This window comes from Passer montanus, unplaced genomic scaffold, assembly GCF_014805655.1.
Source record: "Passer montanus isolate IOZ18808 unplaced genomic scaffold, ASM1480565v1 scaffold1, whole genome shotgun sequence".
Lineage (NCBI taxonomy): Eukaryota > Metazoa > Chordata > Aves > Passeriformes > Passeridae > Passer > Passer montanus.
This window is the reverse complement of record NW_024356504.1, coordinates 6,925,936-6,951,248: the sequence shown is the minus strand read 5'-3', so window position 1 is coordinate 6,951,248 and position 25,313 is coordinate 6,925,936. Positions and strand designations below refer to the sequence as shown.

At 51.8% G+C, this 25,313-nt stretch overlaps 3 protein-coding genes across 7 annotated transcripts in view; all 3 read left to right on the top strand.

Annotated features, from left to right (window-relative positions):
- The first annotated feature begins 3,967 nt into the window (after window positions 1-3,967).
- On the top strand, window positions 3,968-5,925 carry HOXD8 (homeobox D8). Its single transcript, XM_039702858.1, is given in 3 exon segments — window positions 3,968-4,202; window positions 4,205-4,513; window positions 5,092-5,925. Coding segments are annotated over 3 exon segments (717 nt in total). The 5' UTR covers window positions 3,968-4,090; the 3' UTR covers window positions 5,388-5,925.
- A 3,324-nt stretch (window positions 5,926-9,249) lies between these two features.
- The window catches only part of HOXD3 (homeobox D3), a 30,398-nt gene continuing 14,334 nt past the window's right edge, over window positions 9,250-25,313 (top strand). For 2 of the 5 annotated variants that reach the window (XM_039699321.1, XM_039699288.1), the window contains exons 1-2: window positions 16,187-16,248; window positions 17,417-17,443. The gene's annotated coding sequence lies outside the window, so the exon portion shown is untranslated. Of the gene's footprint in view, window positions 9,382-16,186; window positions 16,249-17,416; window positions 17,444-25,313 lie in introns of those variants that run through there. The other 3 variants (XM_039699327.1, XM_039699277.1, XM_039699296.1) reach the window with 2 other exon arrangements.
- HOXD4 (homeobox D4) lies at window positions 19,822-23,009 on the top strand. The gene is made up of 2 exons (XM_039699338.1): window positions 19,822-21,957; window positions 22,363-23,009. Exons 1-2 carry the CDS (start codon window positions 21,549-21,551, stop codon window positions 22,665-22,667), a joined length of 714 nt encoding a protein of 237 aa, XP_039555272.1. The 5' UTR covers window positions 19,822-21,548; the 3' UTR covers window positions 22,668-23,009.

Below are 25,313 nucleotides of genomic sequence, written 5' to 3'. Positions count from 1 at the left end.
TATTGTGAGTGCACGTTAGCTTTGGGAACTCTATCTGATGTTAAATGTTCGACATGTTTCTTAAAAGTGGTGTAGACTAGATAGTTATTTTGCCAAAATAAAGGTAAGGAAATTAATTATAATTACGGTAATAAAATCCATATTAAATTACAGCCGCTTAAATCAATGGGGGTTGCTGTGCTGTCCCACGACCTACTAAGAGGAAATCTTTCCCCAAACTTCTGCTTTCTAGGTCTGAATCCTTCGCAATAGATGCCACAGAGGGGCCACTCGCTGCTTCCCCCCTTTAGTGCACTGTTAGGAGCTGTCTCACCCCGGAGCCGCTCGGCACAGGCCTGAGGCAGCCGCTGCCCGGCGCTGCCCGCGGTGGTGCCGTGCTCATTACCGACCTGCTGTAATTGTTGTCACTTATTACACAATAAAGTCTGCCGTGACCCAACGACAGCGCTGCGCCGAGAGGAGAAATCTGTGCGCCCCTCGCGATGCGCGCTGGCCCCGGCCCTGCCGCGCAGCCCCGCCAAGGGCCGGCCGGGCCGAGCCGAGCCGAGCCGAGCCGAGCCGAGCCGAGCCGAGCCGAGCCGAGCCGAGCCGAGCCGAGCGGGCCGGCGGCACCTCCGCACCTTCCCCCTCTCCCGGAGCCGCCCGTGCTGCCCCAGGCCAGCCGGGCCGGGCCGGGCCGGGCCTCAGGTGCCCGCGCTCTCCCAAACACCAGCCATCCCTTGGGGTCGGTGAGGAAATACTTCCACACCAGTCCTCGGGAGCCAAGGAAACACGGTGATGCCTGCTGGGTTAAACACGGGGTTTATTCCTATTTTATTTTTCCTACTGGGTCGCTCCTAACCTCTGCTTTCTCTAACTGGGAGGCTGGAAGCTCTGGAGGGGACGCGGCTGCTGCCAAAGGTTCGGCTTTGTTGGCGAGAGCTCATTTAGCAACGCGCCTCATGCCTTCTGCATTTATAAACACACATGACTTTATCAAGATAATTGAGATGAAGTTCATTGTAAAAAATGCTTTGTTTAAAGAGCAACCATTAAAATGAAGGACCCGTAAATATTTACGAGCAGTTCGGTTAATTCAAGATTCAGGGGAGAGCTGAGAGACCTGGTGTTTAATGTTTTTTACCTCTGTGAATAAAAAAAAAAAAAGAAAAGAAAAAAAAAGGAAAAAAGAAAGCAAAAGCATGCACCGCCAGGAAAAGGTGTTGCATTGCTTCCCATCCATTGTCGAGAAGATACCTATAATTCTTTTAAAACAGGAAGAACCGTGGTATAATAAAACCATTGAGATGGCTAGACGTCTGGACCTAATGAGTTTACGATATGCTATGGCACTTTTCTTTGAAAGCACCTTATTTTGATGTTTGTGTTTGTTAGGGGGGAAAAAAGGCAAAAAAATGCAGACAAACTAGGTCTTAAAACCTTGGACTATAAATTTCAGTATGTCAGCATTGGGCCAAGGCAACAGACTCAAAAAGGACCTGAAGGTCACGAAACAGAGATTTTACGAAGTCCACTTATTTGTTGAAATGTATTTTATTGGATATTCTTCTGCCATGAATCCTATGATGCCAGCCTCAATATTTTCGCAAATATCCATGGCGGGGGGGGTGGGTGTGGGGGGTGTGATCTGTAACAACACATAAACAATATCCTTGTACACAAAACTGCATTGTGTTGATCCCAGCAGAGGCTTTGTTAGGAAATTTTCACCAAGCCCACACCATCTTTTTAATATTTTACATCAGGCAGATTGACACATTTTACCTCGTATATTTTTTTTTCCTTTTGTTTACCTGTTTCTAATATTGCGTGCATTTATTTCAAAATGGCAGAAAGAAAACCAAACATCTCGATCGACGAAACGCAGTTCATCTATGGAAATTACTTTTAGTGTCAAACGGAATAATTCAAGTCCTACCCGTTGGTTGTGTTAATATATGTTTCCACATATGCACAGTCTCGTGCACACGCATTATACCGAATAATTCACAGGCATGTGTGATGAAGGAGGGGGCGAACAAAGATTCATCCTTACTTTTGTTTACATAAATCAATCCATAAATACATAAAAGCGCGGGCAAACAAAATAACATCTTCAATACAAAAACGTATAAGTCTGAAACTACCACACATGGAGATTTCGTGGTGTAATATGTGGGGGAACATGATCGAAAACGCGATAGCAGTCGTCTTCAAAGCTCGGGCGTCCTTCCTGGCTGCCATGTGTAAACGAGGCGCATTCTTTGTATGCAGTTAATTATAGCTCTGGCAAAAAAATAAAAGAGGGTCACCGAAACGTGCTAAGAAAATTATTTGACTGGGAAGAAAAAAAAAGGAAAAAAGAAAGAAAAACGAAGGAACCCAGCGGAAAACCAGAAAGCAAGGGAGCAGTGGGTCAGCAGGCGTTCCGCACGCGGGGTTTGCGCGGGGCCGGAGCGGGGCGCGGAGCGGGGCGCTGCCTGCGCTGCCGCGGCGCCCCGCGGGCCGAGCGCGCCGCCGGCTGCCGGGAGCGGCCGTGCCCCTCCGCGCCCCAGAGCACGGCGAGGGCTCTGCGCTGCCCTCACCCCGCCGGGCCCGGCTCCTGCCTTTCTGCTGCTCTCCGACCGGGGGCTTTGGCTGCTGGGTGTCCGTGTGCGTGTGCCCCGGCCTTTCCCGCCTGCCGCGCCTTTCCTTGGGCCGCACGGGGGTCCCCGAGCCTCCGCGAGTGCCTAAAGGCGTGCGCCCCGGGCCGCGGGGCCCCTGGCACGGCGAGGGGGTGGTTGCGGGCACAGGGCCCGCCGGGGTGCTCGCATGCGGGGCGGCCGGGCTGGTCAGCCAGACAAAGCCAGTGACTCGGCCTGGAGGCGCGGGGGTGGTGGAAGAACGGGGTGTGATGGGGAAGGAGTCTGAGGTGCCTTTTATGTAACCACAAGGATTTTTTTGTCAATTCACATCAGACGGTCACACGTGGCTCTGGCTGGGCCTGTATTATATTTCACCTACATTTTTCGTCTCTCTCCAAAATAGGGCGGACTCGAGCTCCTGAGGGCGTCTCTCCAAAAATCTGATTCCCACTGCAGGACGAAGCGGGAAAGAGAGGACTGGAGACGACGCTTCTTGGGGCACGGGGGCCAGCGGGGGCGGCCGGCCCGAGCGGGGGCAGCGCCGAGCCTGCTGGGCAGCGCTTTTCTTCCTTCCTTCCTCCCGGAGAACAGGGCTCACTTATTTCGGACCGAGTCCCCGAGCGGTGCTAACCGTTCACCCACACATTTTTATTTTTTTCCCCCCCTCCCTCTCTTTGCCTCGGTAATGACGTCCACCAAGGGTGAAATGATGGAAAGTATATTCATAGGCATGATTTCCATTAAGTATCAATTAACCTGGAGCCTCAGCCATGCGTGCAAGGCGTCAAGGGTAAATGTGCATCTCATTTCCCAGCGCTCTGCTCGCCTGGAAGGAAATGACCCGGCGGGCCCGTTGGCAGGGGGGCCCTGCCGCTGCGCGCTGCCGCCCTGCGGGCACCCCACTGCCTCGGCCTACACCCCAAGACCGTGGGCATGGGCTCCCTCTGAGGGGCTCTGCCCTGGCCGGCCGGCGGTGCAGGCCGCGCTCCGGGCGGTGCAGCCGGGGAGAGCCGGGCGGCGTCGCCCCGGGCAGCGCGCCCGCGGTTATCGCGCGGGATCTGCGCGGCCGCCTCGCCCCTGCGCGGCGGGGGTTCCAGCGAGCGCACACCGGAGGGGGGAGCGGGGGTGCCGCGGCCGGGGTGGATCCGGGCAGGGCTGGGCCGAGTTTTTTTCTTGCCCGAGGAGCGGCACATGTAAACTGAAGCCAAAAGTCCCCCCTGAGCTCATGAGCGTGTGTGTGTGTGTGTGTGTGCGTGCGCGGGCTGCTGTGTGCCTAATAGGAAATAGTAAAAGCAGTGAGGCAGGTCATTTTGGGAGCGATTATAATCCAGTCCTGGTCACCACATACACGGAGAGCAGGAGCGGGGAGCGCACGGGCCAGCGGCGGCGGCGGCGGCATGAGCGCGGCGTAGAGGCACCGGCGGCGGCGGCGGCGGCGGCGGCGTGAGCAGCGCCCCGCGCCCCCGCCCGCCGCTGCCCCCTCCCCGATGAGCTCCTACTTTGTCAACCCGCTCTACTCCAAGTACAAGGTGGCGGCGGCCGCGGCGGCGGGGGAAGCCATCAATTCCCCGTACTACGACTGTCACTTCGCGCCCGAGGTGACGGCGCGGCCGCGGACTTTTACCAGCCGGCCGGGGGGAGCCCCACGGCCGCCTACCAGCCGCCTCCGCCTCCCCCCGCCGCGCCTCCGCCTCCTGCCCCCTGCAGCGGGGTTACCTGTCACGGGGAGCCCGCTAAATTTTACGGATACGATAACTTACAGAGACAGCAGATTTTTACGACACAGCAAGAGGCCGAGCTGGTACAATATCCTGACTGTAAATCGTCCAGTGCTAATATTGGCGAGGAACCAGACCACTTAAATCAGAGCTCGTCTCCTGCTCAAATGTTTCCCTGGATGAGACCACAAGGTTGGACGCAGTCAAAAATTTGCTTCCATCTCACGTCTGAGTTTGAAACTTTCTTTTCCTCCTCCTGCTTCTTTCTCGCTGACTCTCGCTCCCTGCCTCTGTCTCCCCTACTCCCCACCTCTCTCACCGCGATTCCTACACCGCGGTGGCTTGCGGTAATAAAGAGATGCAGTGAGCAAGCAGAAACCTCTGCAGCAGGCAGCTGCCAGCCCAGGAGCAGCCTTTGAGACGCCTCTCGGACTCTGAGGCGCGGCTGACACGCTCGCCTGTCTCCCGTCGCCGCTGCCTGGAGGGGAAGGGTGCAGGGTCGGGCAGGGGGGTGTACGAGATGATAAAGAGACCCCGCAACATCCTATGCAGGGGACAGCTGAGGCGCTTCGTGCATTTACTGTCGCTGTGCTCCTCTCACTCAAGTGTCAAGCTCTAGACTCCTCTGTGGCCTCTGCTTTCTCTCCCTGCGGGTCTGTGGGGCTTCTCTCGAGGGATTCCGGAGGGACAGGGAGTCCTCGCTGCCTGCCTGCGCCTTGTTTTGAGCGGCCACACCAACCTCCAAACCCCTATGTTTTTGTTTTAAACAGCAGCGCCGGGTAGGAGGAGAGGAAGACAAACATACAGCCGATTCCAGACTCTAGAGCTGGAAAAGGAGTTCCTATTTAACCCCTATCTGACCAGGAAGAGAAGGATCGAGGTGTCCCACGCACTAGGACTCACCGAGAGGCAGGTAAAGATCTGGTTTCAGAACAGGAGGATGAAATGGAAAAAAGAGAACAACAAGGACAAATTCCCCGCTTCCAGACAGGAGGGAAAGGAAGGGGAGGCCAAAAAGGAAGCACATGATCTGGAAGAAGACAGAGCTGAAGGCCAGACGAATTAATTTTTGCCCCAATTGTCTTTGTGAAAGTCAATCAAAAATAACCAGGGCTAAAGCCCGATATGTCGGCTCATCCACACCTCTACGTGATCTTGTCGCGGGACGAGTGGCCCCGTGTCCCTCCGTCTGACATTTCCCTGCTTCGGATGCTTCACTTGTTTGTGCTTTTATTTTGTTTATTAGCGTATTCAGAACGATCTCTAGATTTAACATTTCATCTACTTATTTTTTTCAAATTTGATACAGAGTTTCTAGCAATAAATTTCTAATTATATACATATATATATATATTTGCAATCTTAAAAGACGATGATTGTGGGAAACGACATAAATTTCCTAATAATAAATATCAATAAGTAAGACATTTAACAATGCTTTATTAATCAAGACAAGTGCACTTGTACTATTTTAATTCTTATTCTTATCTTATTTTGAATAAATTAAATAAATTTAATAATCTTGAAGAAAATATCATAGGAATATATTTAACCCTCTTCTATAATATTTGATTAAAATAAACCGAATTTATTCAATTACAAAATGTATCGGCATCTCTATATTCTTTTTGTAAGAAACCTTCAGTGTCTCCCCTGCGTCCTGCCCCGTCTCTCCTCCGATGCTGGCTGTTTCTGCGGGGTCTGCGAATGGCACATTGCATACAAAACCCGCTTTTTCTGCCTGCCCCGAGCGCTGCGGAGCCGTGGTCCAAGCAGAGCCAGCGGGGGCTGCGGCCTCACCTGCGAGCGGGCCCGGGAGCCCCGGGGTGTGCTGGGCCTTGCTCTCGCCTTCTGCTGCCCCAGCCCGGGCTGCGGGCCGGCCGTGCGGGACACGGCTGCGGGCAAACACGGCCCCTACCCCACGGAGCCATGTGCTGCCAGCCCGGCCGGAGGCAGAGAGCCCGGAGAGCATTCCGGCCCCTCGCCATCCCCAAGGGCTGCTCCCAGCGCCTCGCAAGCCACGGCCAAAACGCGCCCAGCCTCCCCCGAGGGTGGCTGGCAAGCAGAGAAATAGAAAGCTTTTGCGACCTTGCGTGGGGGTTTCTGGAGTGCTGTAATTCTTAGGAGTCCCAAACCATGCGTAGACGGAGGGAAAGATGTTTCTACCCCTAAATATTATCATATGATGCGTTTCCCAGCGGAGGCCGCAGCTGGTGAGGAGAGAGCCTGCCTCACGGTTCCTGCAGCCACGGGAGGAAAGGTCCGCTCTGATTATCAAAACAATTTCATTTCTCTCTCCCTCTCCCCTCCCTCCTCTTGCTCCCGTTCTCGGCAGGGTCCCGCAGAGTGCAGTATCAAACAGGACGGCCGAGAGCAATCCTTTTTAGGAGTAGCAGGCAGAGGGTCGAGGGATGAGGTATAAATCTCTACCAAGATGTTTGCGTCCATTTTTCCCTACCGGCTGACGCTCCCCTGAGCAATGGCTCCGTGAAGGAAATCGAATGGACGCGCCACAAACTGCGACAAACACGATATATAATTCTATTTTCTGCCCAGAAACGAGCGTGATCCCGACGAGGCCGGGGCTGAGCCGAGGCCTTGCTCGGAAAACCACAGCCAGGTTCCCGAGGCGGTGCCGCCCGCTGGGCCCTTCCCTAACACCCACCGCTTCCCTCCCGGGAGCGCGCCCGGCCCGGGGAGAGCCGCCGTCCGCGGGGACGGGACTTGCAGGACGGGTTTGCTTCATTTCGTTTCCCTTCCTCTTCCCCGCTCCCCACCACCGAGGCAGGCACGTTTCCACTGCTGCAAAGCGCCAGCTCTGGAGGGCGGCACGAGCAAGAGGAGCTATTGTTCTTGGTTTTATTTTAATCGCCTAGGTTGTAAACAAGGGGAAGCTGCAACGAAGCAGTGAAATAAACATTTTTGCTGCGTGGATTTGCATAAACACACCGGTATCCGTAGTGTCGAGGGAGGATGTGGGGCTGGTAGCTGCGCGTTTAAAGGAACCCGGTGGCCTGATGCGCAAAACCCCCTGGCTTTTCAAAACAATACTCATGGGTAGTGGCACCGACATATTTGGTCTCCGGGCAGGAAAAGCCTCTCGCTTTTGCTGCGCCGGCGGCGGAGGCTGGGCTCAACGCGGTGCCGAAAGCCGTGCTGGTGCCGCCCGCCGCCATCCCGGGCTGCCCGCGGGGCCAAGGCACGTCGAGGACCTTCACACACCAGCGGAGCACTCCTTAGGCTGGTGTTTGTCCGGAAAAGAGCTGCTGCGGTAGTTGTTTTTAATTATCAGACAAAGAATAAAATTAAAATATTCCTGAAGAAGTTTCCGTTGCGTTGCTCTCCTAGGACCGACTGGGAACGCAGCCATGCAGGCAAAGCTGACTTCCCTGAGCCCGCATAACTAGAGAAGGCCTAGTGGTAACTGGAATCGCCCCTGTCTTACTCATTAGGAATAACAAAACATCGCTGTAGTTAAGGCATTTACCCCCGTAGCCTGGCATCTGAATGTCTCCCTCGGTCTCGCTTGGAAACTTGCTAAGAAAAAAGATAACGGAGTCAGAAATTGACCCAGGCGGCCACCGAGTCCCCTGTAAAAGTGGAGCCATCGGACTTTTGGCAAGGAAAAGCCGTGGCTGCGCGGGTTGCGGCGGGAGCGGCGGCGAGAGGCCGCCTGAGACGGCCGCGGGGCGGATGCACCGCGCCTTTGCTTTCCGCGGAATTCCTCCGTTCTCTTGAGGAGCAGCTCAGCGCGGCCATGCGTGCTGCAGACACACCACGAGAGCTGCCATAGCCTCCGCCGAGGCGATATTCAAAGGTGTGCAACTGCCTGAAGCAGCGTGTTAGAAAGATCCAACCTCGATCCTACACCTTTAGGCGTGTTTACTTTTGTTAGCAGTTACACCCGGCACGGAGGTCACGGATTGAGGGCTCTGGCTATTCCCTGAAACAAAACTTGAGCAAGAAACCTCCAGTACTCCATCTCCGAGCCGAGTATTCCTTGTGGACACGGGCCCATTTTAATTTTTTTTTTAAGAATACTTTCTAAGGAATCGGATTTTCCCTGCTGGTGCCCCGGGAAGGTTTTACCGGGGGCGGAGGCAGCCTGCACTGGGCGCGGTGACAGTGCCCGGCACAACCTGCGGGAACCGCGCACTGCGGCGTGGGGAAGAGGCTCGGGCCATTTTTATGTCGGTGACGGCTTCCGCTTCAGTAGTGGGCGCTAAAGCAGATGTGGTTTCTTTTAGTGCCCGGGGGAGCGCTGGGGAGGGGTGGGAGAAGAGGGTGGGGATGCGGGTTAAGCCCCCTTTCGTTTGGCAAGAAACGGATCCTTCGGCACAGTGCCCTGGCCCTCTTTACGCGGTTCCGCCACCGCGTGCCCCTCTCTCCGCGGCCCGCGCGGATCTCCCGCGTCCCGGCCGTGCTTGCGGGGCTCCGCCACCGCGCCCGTGGCGCGCAGGCCGGGGGCAGGCGGGACCGAAGCCTCAGTAAAAGCGCAGCGCGCAGGCGAAAGAAACATGGCGCTGGGAAGCAGTATGTGCAAAATCCGCAAGGAATTGCAGTAAATTCCTTTTTGTTTGAAGAAAATTTACAACTTGGTAATAGACCTTTTTATGACCTATTTGGGCTCGTCATTGGCTGCGGCTGGTCATGTGCAGGCAGCGAGCGCTTTCATGGCCTTTTCCTGATTTCCCTGGCGAATTTCCCCCTGCATTCTGCCTTCAGAGAGCCTCAGCCCCTCTTTTTCTAACCTTTGTCTAGGCTGAGGTGTATGGCAGTCGCCCTCATGTTTGTGCCCCGCTCCCCCAAACCCGCGGCCGGTCCCGCCGCCGCCGCACTGACACTTCCCGGGCCCCGCGCCGCCTCCTCTTCCGCGCCCACGGAGGGATGCGCGGAGACCCGCGCCCGCCGCCGCGCCGCCTGCAGCCCCTCGTTCTTCTCCCACCGTTCGATGCCCCCGCTGCCGCTATCTCCTCCGGCACACGGATTGCTACGCGGGTGCAAAATGGATTACAGCGACCCTCCCGGGCTTCTCCGCAGGCGGGCAATGCCGCGAACCGGTAAGAACTCCGCTCCCCTCGGGCTGGTACCCCGCGATATGCGGCACGGCACCGGCTCCCCTGCCCTCCTGTCCCTCCTCATCACCTGTCCCTCGAAAACCCATCTTCTTCCTTTAGTATTGCTATTACTGTTATTACCGCTACGATTGCTGTTGTTGTTATTGCTATTGTAATTGTCGGCGGTGTTATTGCATTAACAGTGGCTGTGGGCACGCCGCAGAGTGAGAGCGGCTGTTGCGCGCGGTGTCTCACGGAAAAGGCGCCGCGGGCCACGATGTGTTGGTGTTCCGCCGTGAGGGGCGGAAGGCTGGGGCGCAGTGCGCGCAGGCAGCGCCTCGCCCGCCGGTGGGGTTTCTTCCGATATAAGGCCCTCTGCTCTTGGGATACTTTTTTCCCCCTGCTAGCCCGAAGCGTGCTGTGGTGATGCTTAGTTTGTTTCCCCCACGGCGGAAGGGCAGTCGAGTGACTTTAAAGCCTAACAGGTGTTTTCGCAGGAGAACCGGGGTCAGTGCTCCCGCGGGGGCGGAGGGCGCGGGGCGGCTCCGCCGAGCCGGTCGAGCCGGGGGCAGTGCCCGGGGCCAGTCCCGGGAGCCTCGCCTGCCCCGCAGGGACTTTTTCTGACATCCTTGCGCCGCTGCAGCGCGGAGCCAGGGCTGCGGCTCCTCGGTGGGCAGCGCAGGGCCGGGCTCGCAGCCGGAACGCGGGGGCGGCTGCGCGGAGACGCGGCCAGGAGCGCACGCCCGCAGTACGGCCACTTACCCACGTGGAAATCACCCGGGGCTAAATGGAGGACAAGCTCTCAGAAATAAACCCAACAACAAATCCTTGGGTTTATTTTAAAATATGTCGAGGAGATAGAATAGTTAACTATTCCTGCGTTACCCATATATGTATATATATCCATATTCACATTACCTATATGCATATATATCTATATCGTATCTGCAAATCCACTTCTCTCTGCAGAACGCACGTTCTTTGGGGGTACGTTGTTGTGAACGTATATGTGCTTTACTCATCTCATCTTCATTTCCAAACTGAGAGCGCACGGTGCAGAGCCCGCCGGCTGGTGCTCAGCGTTCCCATCGGTGCTCGCGGGCTGCAGCGCACCGTGCTGTTGCACTGCAGGAATTTACCCACTCGCCATTTACCCCGAAAGCAGCCGGTGGATTAGCGCTAAAGCAGAACGCCTGGCTACACAACACACAGTGAGGGTGGAAAGGTGCCAGTCATGCCCCGAGTATATATTTTGAACCCACAGGAGAAGTTGTTCTTTATTCCACCCCCGAGCACCCCTCAGCCTGCTGAGCCCGAGCCCCACTGCAGTAAGCGATAAAATCCCTGTCCCCCACGCTTTCCCTGTTTGCCCTAGCCGGCCGCCCTGCGCTCCTGCAGGACTTGGGGATTATTTGGGACGAATCGTTTTCAACATAGCAACAGTCTTCAAGAGTAACGTGGAAAATATGCGCTGCGTTAGGTTTCACTCTCAGAATCCCGCCTAGGTGACACAGTAATTATAGCTATTTGACCATAAATCTCTCCAAAAACTTCGGAAAATCTCGTCCTTTAGCTGTTTTGAAATTATTCGTAGCCTGGGGAAAAAGAAAAAAAAAACCAAAAAAACACAAAAGCAGGATGTTCTAACGAATTCTAATATGTATGTGTGTGTCTGCGGGTCCATCTGCTGACACATGCGGATACATGCATTTATGATTCCACTGGTTCATGTGGGAATTCGGCTTTTTTCTAAATGGCTTCCTTCCTGGCTTGCTTTTGCTCTTATTCTTTTTCTTATCGGATGTATGTATGTTTGTATGTATGTATTTATTTATTTATTATTAACATTCAAGTACACATAGGTCTGTTTATGTTCCTAAAAATATCTATGGAATTGAAAGTATTCATAGCAAATAAATACGCTTTTATATAGATGGCACATTATATATATATTTATATGTAGATGCTTATATATATGGCACATATAAGGACTGTATTTTTATATCTATTTATGCACCTATAAAACATGGTATGAGTATAGATGTGTTGGTGTGCTGAAATTTTTGGACTACAAGATTCATAGTCAAATTTCTCGCACTTGCTTCGTTTCCCGATGTGTTTGACAGAATTTGACTCATCTTTTTTATGATTATTTATTTTTTCCTTTTTTTCTTTTTTTCTTTATTTTTTCTTTATTTTCTGTGTGTATGTGTTGAAAGGAAACAGCCGATCCCCAGTGCACCCTTTACTGACGCACGGGCAGTATAAAAACACCACCACAAAGCAGCTGGCAGGAAGCGGCAGCCCACTGTCCCTGACAGTGCCGGGGCACCGCTGGCACCGGCTGCCGTTCGGGAAGTCAGGTTGGCTCCCGCTTGGCTGCTGCAGGTTGCCTGGAAGAGAAGTGCAGCCTCTGTTCCCCCAGTCGGGCAGGGCTTTGGTGCAAGGAGTGGGTGCGTTGTGAACTGCGGACCCGGGAAACTCGATAAGACTAGGCGGAGATATGCACGCTGCTTCTGCGTTCTTAAGAACTGAAAATCCCGCCGATTCATTTTCTCGTTCCCCCCAAAAAATATAATTCCCACGGGGTGTTTTATGTGCGCTTGGGGTAGAAAAAGAAACCCGAACAAAGACGGTATTTCACCCCTCGGTTGGCAGGCAGCTGTTAAAGGTATTTACTGCTCTACTGCAGTGCGGCACTCAATGCTGCTGGAGCGGGAGAGGAAAAAACAGGAAGCGAAAGGAAAAGATGAGGCGCAATAAACATTGCAGCAGGTCGCGGAGGCCGGGCGGGGCGCGGAGGAAGGGTCTCTGCGAGAGACAAGAGGCAATAAAACCGCATTCAGCGGCAGCAGGCTGTGCCCAAGCTCGGCGCTCGCCTCCCATCGCCCGCGGGGGAGGGTGCGGCCGCAAGGGGAGGCAGCCCGACCCAGTGCCCGGGTAGGAGCCTGCGGGAGTGCAGGGCACCGGGGGTCACCCCAGCCCCCGGCCGGCCCCGCCGTCGCGGCCCGGCTCCGCCGCATCTGTCCGCGTGTGGGCGCACGCCCCGACGGACGGACGGACGGACGGACGGACGCGGCCACCTGCCCGCGGCTGCCGCCCCCAGGGCCGCCGAGCCGGGCCGTGCAGCGACCGCCGGGGGCGCGGCAGGCCCCGGCCGCAGCCGCCAGCCCTTATGTCTCCACGGCCTCTTCCAGGAGAAGGCGCTGTAGGACAAGCCTGGCCGCCCACCGCCCCGCCGCCAGCCTCGGGACCCGCGCCTGCCGCCCGCCTGCCCCCGGCAGAGCCCACCGGAGGGCGGGGGACACGGGCGGGGCTCCACCGCCCTCCTCGGGCGTCTCAAGCCCCGACCCGGCTGTCCCAGTCTCTCCAGCGCCGCGATTTCCCGTCCCTCCCGGGTCCGCAGAGCCTGGCGCGCCCTCCCGCCCTCCCGCTCTCTGCCTCACCCGCGGTGCCGCGGGGCTCCCCTCGTGTGCCCCGCTGCCCTCCCGGTCACCAGCCCGCGCTTTGATGTCGGGCAGCCGCCTCTTCCCTCCCTGTTCCTTTGATGCGGGTGCCAGAGCACCCTCCTTCCCGCCGGCTCCCTTCCCGCGGGCAGAGCCCCCGGCCCCCGCACACCCTCCCTTGCCTCCTGCAAGCCGGGGCCCGGCAGAGTTCCCTGCCTCCGCCTCACCTGTTGCCTGCAGGCTTCACCTTCCCCAGCCGTGCCCGGACACGACCCTGGCGGCACCCACCCCCACGGGCCGTGCCTACCCCGGCGAGACGCTCCCACGGCCCCCGGCCTCCCCTCCCTGCCCCGCACTCCTCGCTCTTCCCCCGCGGACCCGAGGTGTCGCCGCCGCTGCCCCGTTTGATGTTGAGGCGCGGCTCGACGCCGCCCTGCCCGCTCCGGGCCCCTGCTGCCACCGGATCCGCCTGCGGGGCTGGGGTGCTGCAGGCAGGGGACTTTGCATGCCCACATCCTGCTCTGCGAGGGCATGGGCGACGAGGTGACTGTGAAAAGTCGGGGTTGTGATAAAAGCAGAGGGGCAAAATGCGTTGGACGCTATCAAGGTGCTTAGTAGGTCTTCAAAGTCGGAGACGGAGCCTGTAATTTTCTGGCAGTGTGGTCCTCGGGGTAGGATGCCGGTCGTCATGTCTGCCAAGTCGCATTGAGGGCAATGGAGGCATGCACATGTGATTCAGTTCCCCCAAGCTCTTTATCACAATTACCAGAGGGAAACCAATTGTTACTCTGTTATGTCATTACACCTCTTATCTGTCTCCAGATCATCAGCCCCAAATATGAAAACTTGCATAAAAGCCTAGAGAATGAACTGGCCAGAGCTTCAAAGTCAAATTTCACATCTGCATTTTAGAATAGGAAATGTGAAAATCATTCTAATTCCCACTTCAAAAAATCTCATGGCTAGAATTAGTCAGTTACTGAAACATTTGTCTTGTTCTTAAATGAGAGGGAGCTGTATCTCAATCATCAATTCCTCACTATCTCACAGCCTCATCTTTCACAGCCCCATGTCCTGGACACATGTGTCTGAAGCACATGCCCAGCCTGGGCCACCCCTTTTGCCAGGGGCTGTCACTTCTGCAGCCTGACTGCCATGCCACCTGCCTCTCCATGGCTCCTCTCCTCCCCTGGCAGTCTCTCATCTCCAAGCTATGGCCTTCTCTTGCCCACGAGACAGGCCAGGAGAGCTGAAGCAATCTCAGACACTGAGGGAGGGATGTGATGCTGTCTGTCCTGCACAGGGCCTGGAGCCCGCCATGGGCCCTGCTGCTGGGACCTGACCTTTCCACTCCCAGCACTCAGTGCCTGGGCAAACACACTCCACTGTGCGTCACAATTCTTGTCTCAAATGATTTTCCCTACATTTTGTTGCACTTTCTCATTACACCCTACCCCTCATGTCCCAGTACACAGCCTTTTCTTGCCCCTCTCCAGGTAAGGCTGCTTTGGCTCCCTGCAGCTGCCTGCTGCTGAAGCCCTTCTTCCAGAAGGCAGTGAGGGTGATGTGTTTGGGGAGGAGGGTACCACAAAGCCTGATCCAGGGCCCACTGTGGCCAGGCCCAGGTGCCTGAGCAAGGCTCTGGGAGCTCCAGGGAGCTTGTCCCTCTGCCTGCCCAGGACTGGGAGCACAGGTCATGCACCAGCTGAAAGAGACCCTGCAGTCAGCCCCATGCAAGGCAGCCCACTCCTCTTTCTGGGGTGGCTGGCTGGAGCCCCGGGCCTGATAAAGCTCCTCAGACCATGCACTGTGTCTGAAATGCCACCTGGTGCACTGTCCCTTCCTGGGCAGGGGAGGGGAAAGGGCTGTTCCGCAGCTTAGGCCACTAAAAAGCAACAAAGGCAATACCAAGTGAGTAAGGCCTTGCAAAGAGCAAGAAAAATGGTGGAATGCAAAGCCACTCTGGATCATAAAGAAGGAGCAGGGAAGGACCTCAGGATGCCTCTTGTTGTCTGAAGGAAAAGTAATTGTCCAGCTGTGACTGGAGCCATCTAAAAAATATAGTGAGATCTGAGCTGGCCCTTTTGGGTGACTTCATAAGAAGCAAGAGCAGACTGTAGGGTTACACAGGCACCACTCAGCTGGTGCCACCACCCAGTAAGGACTTGCATTTTGCTGGTTTTTCAGAGCCGAGCCCCCGGGCGGAGGCGCACTCTCCGCGGGCCGGGCGAGTGGCCGTGTCCCCTCTGCGGGCGGCCGCTCCCCGGCGGGGCTGACACAGCTCCCCGCCCTCTGGCGAAGGCACGAACCCTTCCTGGGATGCTCCGGGAGCTGCTGGCCGCTCCGACGTGCTCATCTTAGCCATGATAGATTGGGAGCTATGCCCGGGTTTCTTCACGCTGTGTGACTGCCAGGGACATTTGACTTCCTGTGCTCGGGCTCCTTGAAATTCTCATTTGCGAGCTCACACCCTGCTCCCTTCACACCAGGGCTCTTTTATTGCTTTATAACCGTCCTTAAACTTCCAGTCCTCAAAGATCTCATTGTGGCAGGCTTCACACTTTCTCCCTTTCCGAAGCCCTGTGCACTCACTGTTGGCAGCAGTTTGGTCACTTACAAAGGTCCCTCGGGTGCCCGGCGAACCTGCAGCCCCTGGCACAGCTCTCCCGAGTTTTGAGATGAATGTCTCAAAGCCGTTTTGCGGGGAAACCTCACCAAAATGCCATAAACACCCAGCGAAGGGAGAAAAGGTTCCATCTTTCCGTTGGTTTGTTTGGGTTTTTTTGTTTTGTGGGTTTTTTGTGTTGGTTTTTTGTTTGTTTGTGGGTTTTTTTTTTTTTTTTGGTGGGGGGTGTTTTTGTGTCTTTTTTTTTTTTTGGTGGAACTTTTTTTCCTTTTCTCCTGAAGATGGGCTTCCTTGTGCCCCAAGAGCTATAAAGAAAGGTTTGGACGGGTACCCACAGAAAACGCGCCTGTCTCCTTTCCCAAGAGCACTTTGGGAGCGCTAAGTCCCCTTTTCAGCTTTTCCTAAAACACGCTCCTCAAAAAGGCCGGCATAACGCCAGGCAGCCGAGCTTCCACCCATCCCCGCTATTTCGACCCGGTCCCGTTTTATAGGACAGATTCAGAGAACCTTTATTTAGCGAATAAAAGTTTAAAGCTGAAGGTTATTTATGGTTCCACAGAGATAAGTCCTGAGTGGCTATTTAGAAGCACGTGATTCCAATAAACTTTGTTTTATGGCTTGAGAGTTGACAAGCCAAAATATAATTCCCACCATAAATTAGTTTAAGAGCATACAAGTGCAGATGCTTTCGTTCCTGGAAGCAGTAATCGGGAAAGTGTTAGCGGGGAACCGTCGGCGGAATGCGACCGCGCAGGCACCTCTGCTCCCGGGTCCCGCAGGCCGCGGGGGGAGCGCGCAGTAAGTCCGCTATCCGCCTCCCCTCCGCGGCCGCGCTGCGAGAGGGCAGCGCTGCGCCCGGCTGCGCGGCTCGGCTCCGCCGGGACACGGGCAGGTACAGCTCAGGTGCTGCGCCCGCTGCTCTCTGGCTGAGGTTTCGGAATTTAATGGGATTTCTTAATGGAGATAAGCTTTTAAATTTTTTTTTTTTAAATAAAAACCATTTATTTTTATCTAAAAATTGAAGATAAAAGGAAAGGCTCCGTAAGGGAATGGTTAGTGCCAAAATGTTGATATGAATCCACTTTCCTCGCAGGCTACGAATGTTACCTAGAGTGGGCAGAACGTAAAAAAAAAAAATTAACAAGAAAGGTGTTGGGAAGCTCTATGCACTGAGCTATTGATACCGAGGCAATTGCTCTGTGTTTAATACAATAACTCGCCAAGATATTGTAGGAAGGCAATACAGGAGATGAAAAATCGCTTACAGAAAAGAACCCCCCAGTAGTATTTACTTTTAAATGTATGACGCGTTTCAGGATAATTAGACTAAGAGTGTGGATTTGTTTCCCTTATGTGACCTTTGGATATATTTAATAAAATATTTGAAGGAAAGTAGAAGTCAAATCTATCCTTCTATAATGCAAACAAAGGCGCATGTCTTGTGGTTACTGATAGGTTAATTAGGTGATCCTAAAAGAGAACTATTTTGGAGTAACCTGATATTTATTCTAATAAAATTGTAGGTCTTTCTGTGTTTAGCACGGATATAATGCTGCATGGTGTATTTTGTGGGTGATGGTTTGGCAAAGGTGATCTGAATGTGACTGGATTCCCACAGAACAAAAAAAAAAAAAAAAAAAAGGCCTTTGTTATTCTTTTCCATTAGTGAAAGAGGGAGGTCTGGCTCTTCATTTCTTTAGAAATTATCCGGTATAAAATTTAGACTATGAATATTAAAAGTGAAAGATCACACCCCAGGCACAGGGAAAGCGTGTATTCATAAAAAACTGCCTGAATGCAACGTGGTCCTCATTTGGAAGGGGCTTCCATCCCACCACTCCTCTGCTTGCAGGATTTGCCACCAGCTCCTCTCTGCCTTCATCTATCAAACGTGGTTTGTAATTGTTCTCCAGAAATATCACCCGTATGTGGAATACAACAGTAACAAACGTTTTTATTGCAACAGGTTCTGCAGCATGGAAGAACATCCACAGTAAGTAACCTTTTATTTCTTGTAGAGTTTGTGTTATTCGAAAATCCTGGTTCTTCCCTTCAGACCTAAAAAACCCCAAACTATGATTCCTGATGAATATTTCTTCCTTCTCCTCCCCCACCACCCCTCCCCCCACAAAAAAAAGAAAGAAAAAAAAAAGAAAAACAACAAAAAAAGAGAGAAAGGACTATGTCAGCATGTGAAGGTTCTTGTGGAGTCAGTTTGTGGTACCATGTCATAATCCTGGCTAGCATTAAAAGCAGAGGTGCAGTCTCCTGGGGGTTATTACAGGGCTGTACAGGTGTCGTCCTGCTTTTAAGCACTCCAAAGCAATTAGCAGCGTTTCCATTTTAACTCGGCGGGACTGTACAGCGCCTCCCCGTGCAGCATCCACACGGCTCACGTTGTATCCCAGCACCTCACAACCTTGGCTACTCCCACTCTTTTCTCCAGCCGGGATCCCAGGCAGAGCTGTGCTGCTCTCTGATGTTCCCTCTTTGGCACAGGCTGGGTGAAGGAGGCGGCAGGAGCTGGGGCGGTCAGCGCGGGCGAGCCCGGGCAGCCCAGCTGCAGCCCGCTCCTGCGGGCACCAGAGCTCCTCTGCTGCTGCCAGAGGTCTCGGGGCAAGGGCGGCTCTAACGGGGGTTTAAATGCTGCGAAGGCACGGAATAGAACGGGTATCAGAGCTTAGGAGGGCAATCTTTTACTGTAGGGGTTTTCGCATCCCAGATGGTCCTGCCTGAGACCAGGGGGACCGAGGGGAGGGCAGAAGATCAGTGTGCATCAGGAACTGCTGTTGAACCTTTCTGGCTCCAGTGAGGAGCTGAGTGCCTTGGTCCTGGTCCTCCAGGCTGAGACCAGCTTGTCTCTCAAACAGAGAGGGAAAGACTGTGATATTTGGAGATTCATTAGGTTGTACATCGCCCTTCCCGTTTCTGCCAGCCCGGCTCTGACCCGGAGCATGTAAAGGAGAGGAGTGTTTGCCTGTGTGTTTGTTTGCGTTTCCCCGCTTCCTTTCCCTGTTTCCTGATAAATAATCTATTTCACTACATGTGCCAAGCTTCTCCTGGTCTTTTTGTCTTCCTTAGCAATATTGGTTTTCGAGTCCTATAAATACGAACTAAAGAATCGCCTTCAGCGTTGCAATTTTAATTGTGTTCCATAGGTAACTTTCCTTCCCCCATAGCTCAGTCCTGAGCTACGTAGACGCCCTTGGCATTTTATTACAGGGTCGGCCCTAAATGTATGGATTACTTGTTTTCTGCCAACGTACATTTAGCATACTGATTATGAACCAGAATACAAAAAGCCTGATAGATCAAAAGTATTTTGTATGGGCAGTTGAACAGGAGGTGAATATATAACGCTTTTGTTCATCAATAACTCTTTGGCTTTGACCTGTCTGAGCAAGTCGTGCAATAAGGTGAAACGCAGGTCACAGCGTCTAACAAATATGAAAATGTGTAGTATTAAGCAGAACGGGGAGCTGCTGCTTCCCCAGCTCCGTCGCTGCTCCCTGGGCAGCCCTAGGCGGGCTTGTCCGCTCCCGGGGGCTGCCCCAAACCATGGCTCTCTTTGGGGGGCGGAGGGGAGTTACCCTGCCACTTCAGCCGGTGGTAAACAACCCCCGCGAGGGCGGGGGGGTGTCCCCTCTCCCCGCAGAGCAAGGATGCCAAAGCGGGGAGAGATGCTGAAAATAGCTGGGTAGGGATTTGAAGAATCCGGGGGGAGATTAAGGATATAAAGTCGTTTTGAGTTGCACTTGCTGCGAAGGAGGCACCGCCGCAGTGGTCAGAAAGCAGGCGTTTGAAAATAGCATCTCCCAGCTCAGGCGCTTGGGAGCTGGAGGCAGCCAAACAACCCGGTACACATCGCTCGGATAAGCGCAACACCCCCAAATCTGCCCTCCGCAGTGGTTGGATGTATCACACCCGCACCATTATTTGTCCTTATGGTGCCTGTTTTAAATAGTGGAAGGAGAAGAGGTTGACCGCAGGACAGCAGTGAGGAGCTGGGTCAGACACAATTCATGAACTTTTGTACTCCTGTGTGCCGCTGTCGACAAAGTAAAAATAATGAAACTTTGTGATATGTTTGTAAATGATTTCGGCTGACCTCTCGCCCTGCCCTTCACCATAAACGCTACGGCAGGGAAAACCTGGGAGGGTGCGAGGCTAAGGCTCGCAGGCAGATCGCGGGGATAATAGCTAGACCAGCATAATAGGATGAAGGTAAATTTGGAAACTCTCTTTTTCCCGAGAGCAACTAACTCCAGCTTTTAATCTCATCTTTTTCACCAACCGCTGTTTCTGTTGTCGGCTGTTTTACTTCTGTTTCGATTTTTTAGAAATTCTTTTTTATTTTGGGGGAATTTCTAATTCTGGAGAATCTTTTCAGATTCGTGTTAGCCTAAATATTTAAAGACTCCTTACTAAATTACTTTAACCATTATTATTCTAAATAGCGCAATTTGACTGACCACGTCCGCTTTCCATAGCGAGGACGTAAGTGGCAGAGAATTTAAAGAAAGCGGCAGGTCTTTCTGAGAATTTGGTAGGCGAAATTCGTCGCTATGAATTGGTGGAGGGTCGTATAGCTCTATTGCAGCAAATAATAACAAGCGTGAATCTTTTCTGAAATCCCACCTTCTTGCAAATCCGTATTTCAGAACTGAGTCCCAGCAGAATAGTTTGCATTCCTCAGAAGACAGTAAGAGACTAAGAGAATTGCAAAGACCTGCTATATTGTAGATGAAAACAGAATGTTATTACGTTGTCTATATATACCCTGTAGAACCGAATTTGTGTGATATTCATATAGTCACAGATTCGATTCTAGGGGAATATATGGTCGATGCAAAAACTTCACCTTTCTGCAGATGGTTAGAAGTTAAAATACTGGCGGAATCAAGAGGCATGTGCGTGCTGAACACTCAGAAATTATAAAAAGTTTTGCTGCCTCGCTCCTATTTGCTAGGTTTTAGGACGTTTCTTAAAACTTCGGCTGTCGTTCAGTCCTAACTCTCACTGACAATCTGTGAATTTAAACAGTTAAATTCACCAGAAGTTACAAAATTTCTGGGGAAAAAAAAAAAAAGATATTATCTACCAATCAGTGAATGAGTCTTTTATAAGATACTCATAAATTAGCTAGATATGCCAGACGTTAGCAAAATTTCCCTGTCAAGGGTCCAGATCGCATCAAAATATTTACGACAGCAGCAAAAGCAGCATTCGCCTCGCTGGAATGTATTTACTTGTGCTCCAGGAATGATATTGATGAATGAAGACCGAATTTATCTCATTAAACCCGTGATATTTTTAACCTAATTAAATGACGTCTCCAGTTCAATTGATTGAACTTTAGTGGTTAAAAGTGAACTCTTTCTTGCCATCTGTATGATTTTATATACATACACGTATAGATTTATAAATATACGTTGGCGTTTGCGTCTGTGCACGCGTACGTATGCACACGTATATTTTGAGGCTCGAAAGTGAATGAGAAGTTACTGATTGCCTAATTTTATTCAGCAGAACTAAATTCTGGTAACTTTTGGATGACCTCTGCTAGACAAAGACAGGACAGATCTATTGTACATCATATTACCCTCTTCTTTGATGGCTTTTCTTTTCCTCGCCTGCTTATCAGTTTCTTCCCTTTTAACCCCGCTTCAGCTCATCGCTCTGTATATTCCTTTCGATTCTTTTTCTTATTTTATTTAAAGCGAGGTACCAAGCCCCGGTGGCGATCCTGGCTAGAGGATCGGACGGCAGGGCAGCATCCCCCGGGGCTGGGGGAAGCCGGCTCAGACAAAAGGCTGTGGGCAGGGCAGCGGCCGCCGCCCCGGGGTACCCCCACACCTCCGGTACCTGGTTTGCGGGTGCGGCCCGCCGGAGAGGGGGGTCATTCGGTGAGAGGGATGTTATTGAGTGGAATCGCTGGAAATGCGGGGAAATGCGGCGGTGGGCGCCCGGCTCCCCATTGGCCGGGCCGGTCACATGCCCGCCTAACTTTATTCAGTTGACAGCAAGTAGGAGGGCTCTATGGCAGGGGAAAAAAAGACAACACGAGAAAAATTAGTATTTTCTACCTTCAGAAATTAATGGCCATGAGTTCGTATATGGTGAACTCTAAGTATGTGGATCCCAAATTTCCTCCTTGCGAGGAATATTTGCAGAATAGCTACTTAGGCGAGCAGGGGGCCGAGTACTACAGTGCCTCGCAGGGCGCTGATTTCCAGCACCAGGGACTCTACCCACGGTCAAACTACAGCGAGCAGCCCTTTAGCTGTAGCAATGCCCAGGGCTCTGCCGGGCAGCCGCGGGGTCACGGACAGGAGCAATCCGGCCCGGCGAGCCACTTCCCCGGCCCAGCAGAGCATTGTCCACCGCCTCCAATGTCCAACTCGCGAGCCTGCAGCCAGCAGCCGGCCCTCAAACCCCCAAACGGCTCCGCAGTTAAGCAGCCAGCAGTAGTTTATCCCTGGATGAAGAAAGTCCATGTTAACTCGGGTAAGGATCCTCTTCTTACTTTGCTCTTCTACCCTGCTTCCGATCGTCCTCAGCGGCGCTCTGCCGAGTCCCTGCCAGGCTCGTGGGCGAGCTTTTTAAGCCGAGGTGGCCAATTACACTCGCCATAAATTTTTATTGCTGAGGAAATAGGCCGTGGGCCATGCGGGGCTTTGGCGTGCAGGATAAAACTCCATTTTAGGAGCCTTCTAGAGGCTCCCAGCCTACCTAGCTGCGTGTGCCCGTAGTGCCTGCCTCAAACGAGGGGGGAAAGCAGCCCGGCCATTGTAAGCAACTGGGACGAATCCAGCTCGGCCACATGCTCGCAGCTCGTAAGGTTTTCTTTTGTAAAGTCGGACCGGCAAGTCAAGATTAGCTTTGTAAAAGTTCTCCGTATTTTTTTCCCAGTGAATCCCAATTACAACGGAGGGGAACCTAAACGCTCCCGCACAGCTTACACCAGACAGCAAGTCCTAGAACTGGAAAAAGAATTTCATTTTAACAGGTACCTGACCAGGCGCCGCCGTATCGAGATAGCCCACACTTTGTGTCTCTCTGAGCGCCAGATCAAGATCTGGTTTCAGAACAGAAGAATGAAGTGGAAAAAAGATCACAAACTGCCCAACACGAAGGGCAGATCTTCTTCCTCTGGTTCAAACCCCCATTTACAAACTGGTTCCAAGGACCATCAGACTGACTTGACAACTTTGTAGAAGAGGTGAAATTTTCCATTTCATCCTTCGCTTCTGACCAGTACTGTACATAACTGACACTGCCCAAGCAGAACCTGCATGTAGCAGCTAAGGACACGAGAAACTGTCATCTTTCTTTAAGGTACTGTTGTACAAAGGAGACAAAATGATGCTACTTTGGACTTTATTTTATTTGCCTCTGCTAGCACAACCTAAAAAAGGAAAACAAAACAAAACAAAAAAAAAAAGGGGAAAGAAAGAGAGAGGGAAAAACAAACAAACCATCATGCAGGCAGTGGGAATTGGGAAAATATTAAATGAGACCTTCTGTCCTTAAAAAATAATAAATCATTGAAAATGAAACTGTCCTGTGTTTCAGTTTTGAATTCTAAAGTGAAGATTGGATGCTTTATTCTGGGATTTATACTTTTAATTGTCTTTTTATCCCATGCAATTTCGGGAGAATGCATTTTGGGCAAGTTGAGGACAGGAAATTCATAGCATAGTCTTTTATTCGAACAGAAAGACTAGTAACTGTGAACTTTTTTTTTTTTTTGTGCTGCTTTACCTTTCTCGGTGTAATGAAAATTCTTGCTCATTTCCATAATGTCTCAGAAAGTGTGCATAGAAATGAAGTGAAAACGGGTTATTTTATGTTCTGGTAATGTTAGTGTGTTTTATTTATTTGTTGCATAGAAGAATGAAGACAAAAAGAAAAATAGTCAAACCAAAAACGAGGAAGGGGAGCTGAAATACAGTATTTTTCCTTCCCTGTCTCATGAACACATATGTAATGTTTACTTGTCTTGAACGTACACAACTTTCTTGTTTCCCCCCACCCTTGTTTTTGAATTTCCATCTTTGTGAATAGGAAAAGTGTCCCTGCTTCTTACCGTGTGCCATCCAGAGCTAACAGGCTTGAAATTTGTTCCCAAAGTCTGCTCTGTTCAGCGCTGTGCTTTAAACCATCGATACCTCATTTAAAAATGGAAAGAAAGAAAGGAAAAAGAAAGAGGCGAGACCACAAAAAACAACCCCACAAAAATAACAGCAACCCAGACTGAAAAATTAATGTGATTTCTGATATAAACTGAGCCATTCAAAGCTGAAAGCTGAACACATTATTTCAATCTGTTTTTAAATTTCTTTTCTGCTAGAGAGATGTAGTCTGTGTGGGTTGCTGATTTGTTTTGTTTTGGGTTTATATTGGATTTTTTATGGCTTTGGTTTGTTTGGTTTTTAGGTTTTGGTGGGGTTTTTAAAGATTGGGTAGGGTTTTTTTTTTGTTCTGTTTTGGTGGGGTTTTTCTGGTTTTGGTGTTTTGAAGGTGGTTTTTTTTTTTTTTTTTTTTTTTTTTTAAGAGCAGTGATTGTTTTTAAGCAAACCATGACACATGACTGCAATGGCTGGAAATCTCAGCAAGTTGCTTTCAGGAAAGATGAAAGGCTTGGATGGGAGCAGAGCTGGTCTAATACCCACGAATTTGTCCCTGACTGCTGGTTGCCAAAGTTTTAGTGCGCTGTAACTACCAAACCAAGCCAAACCAGCTCCCTGAGCCACTTACACCTCTGCTCAGGCGGTTTTAGAGCTCAGCCCTTATCTCCTGTACCCTCAGGGCAGCCTAGCAAAGGGACCACATAGCCAAAATTGTAACGAGGTGATCCCTTTATTAAAGAAAAAAGTGGCGAAGAAGGAAACTCAGCAAACACTGAAGGGAGGTGGAAAGAGCAGGGGTGAGTTAACGTGCCCTTCTCCGGGCTGGATGCTTCCCACTGAGAACTCACGGCTCTCTGGGCTCGCTCGGGAAAACACTGGCCAAAATGGGCTTGAATTAATTCGAAAATAAAAGGCGAGCTTTTCAACAAGAGTGTATTCGGCAACGTTAACTGTGGCCAGCAGTTAATTTCTGCCCTTTTCTCATCCCTTGAAGTCCGCAAAGTGTCTTTAAGACTTGGCCTTTTGTTTTAGAGCCTGGAGAAAACTCTTTGTTCTTCCTTAGGGTTAGCCCAGTTCTCAGACTTGCACATGGCAATACTTGAATATCTCCACGTCGTGATATTAAAGATGGATATTCCCGCATTATTCGCATCATTGTTTCTATGACAAAAAGCACCGAGTTCATACATAGTAAAGACGTCTTTTTTCTGACGCCTTCACGTTGAGAAGCTGAAAAGGTATTTTACTGAAGTTCGGCTAAATTGCAGGAACAGGTTCACCCAGAGGACAAATTTTCTATTCGATTAGTTGTATTTCAGCCGGGAAGAGTGACCTCTAAACCCTTAACCTTTTGGACCCAAACTACCCTTCCCTTTCTCTAGCATGGAGAGCAGCTAGCAGCAGCGCTTGAGGAGGGAATTCCTGAGGCAAGTTTGCAAGTTTTGTTACACCAGGTTCCTGCACTAGTGGCCTTTCCTCTCCAGAGCTGCTCAAAGCCATCCTTTTGCTCCTCATACGTATCTATTAAAAAAAAGAAGAAAAAGGGGTGTGGGGAAGTAAAATCCCTCTAGCTGCCCTTCTTGAAAATCCTCCTCCCGGACCCCCGCTGTTTTCCTAAAGTCCCATAAGCTGGCTGCGAGCAGGGCAAAAGTGTTATTCGAGAGAGAGCTACCAACTTTGGCATCTGTGGTACAGCCCTGGAAAATACTGGCCTTGGATAAGCAAATCCTT

Bases quoted from the DNA above. Each gene is read 5' to 3' on its own strand.
- HOXD4 (XM_039699338.1), top strand. From the start codon at position 21,549: ATGGCCATGAGTTCGTATATGGTGAACTCTAAGTATGTGGATCCCAAA. The intron at 21,958-22,362 runs GTAAGGATCCTC...TTTTTTTCCCAG, and splicing joins GAAAGTCCATGTTAACTCGG to TGAATCCCAATTACAACGGA.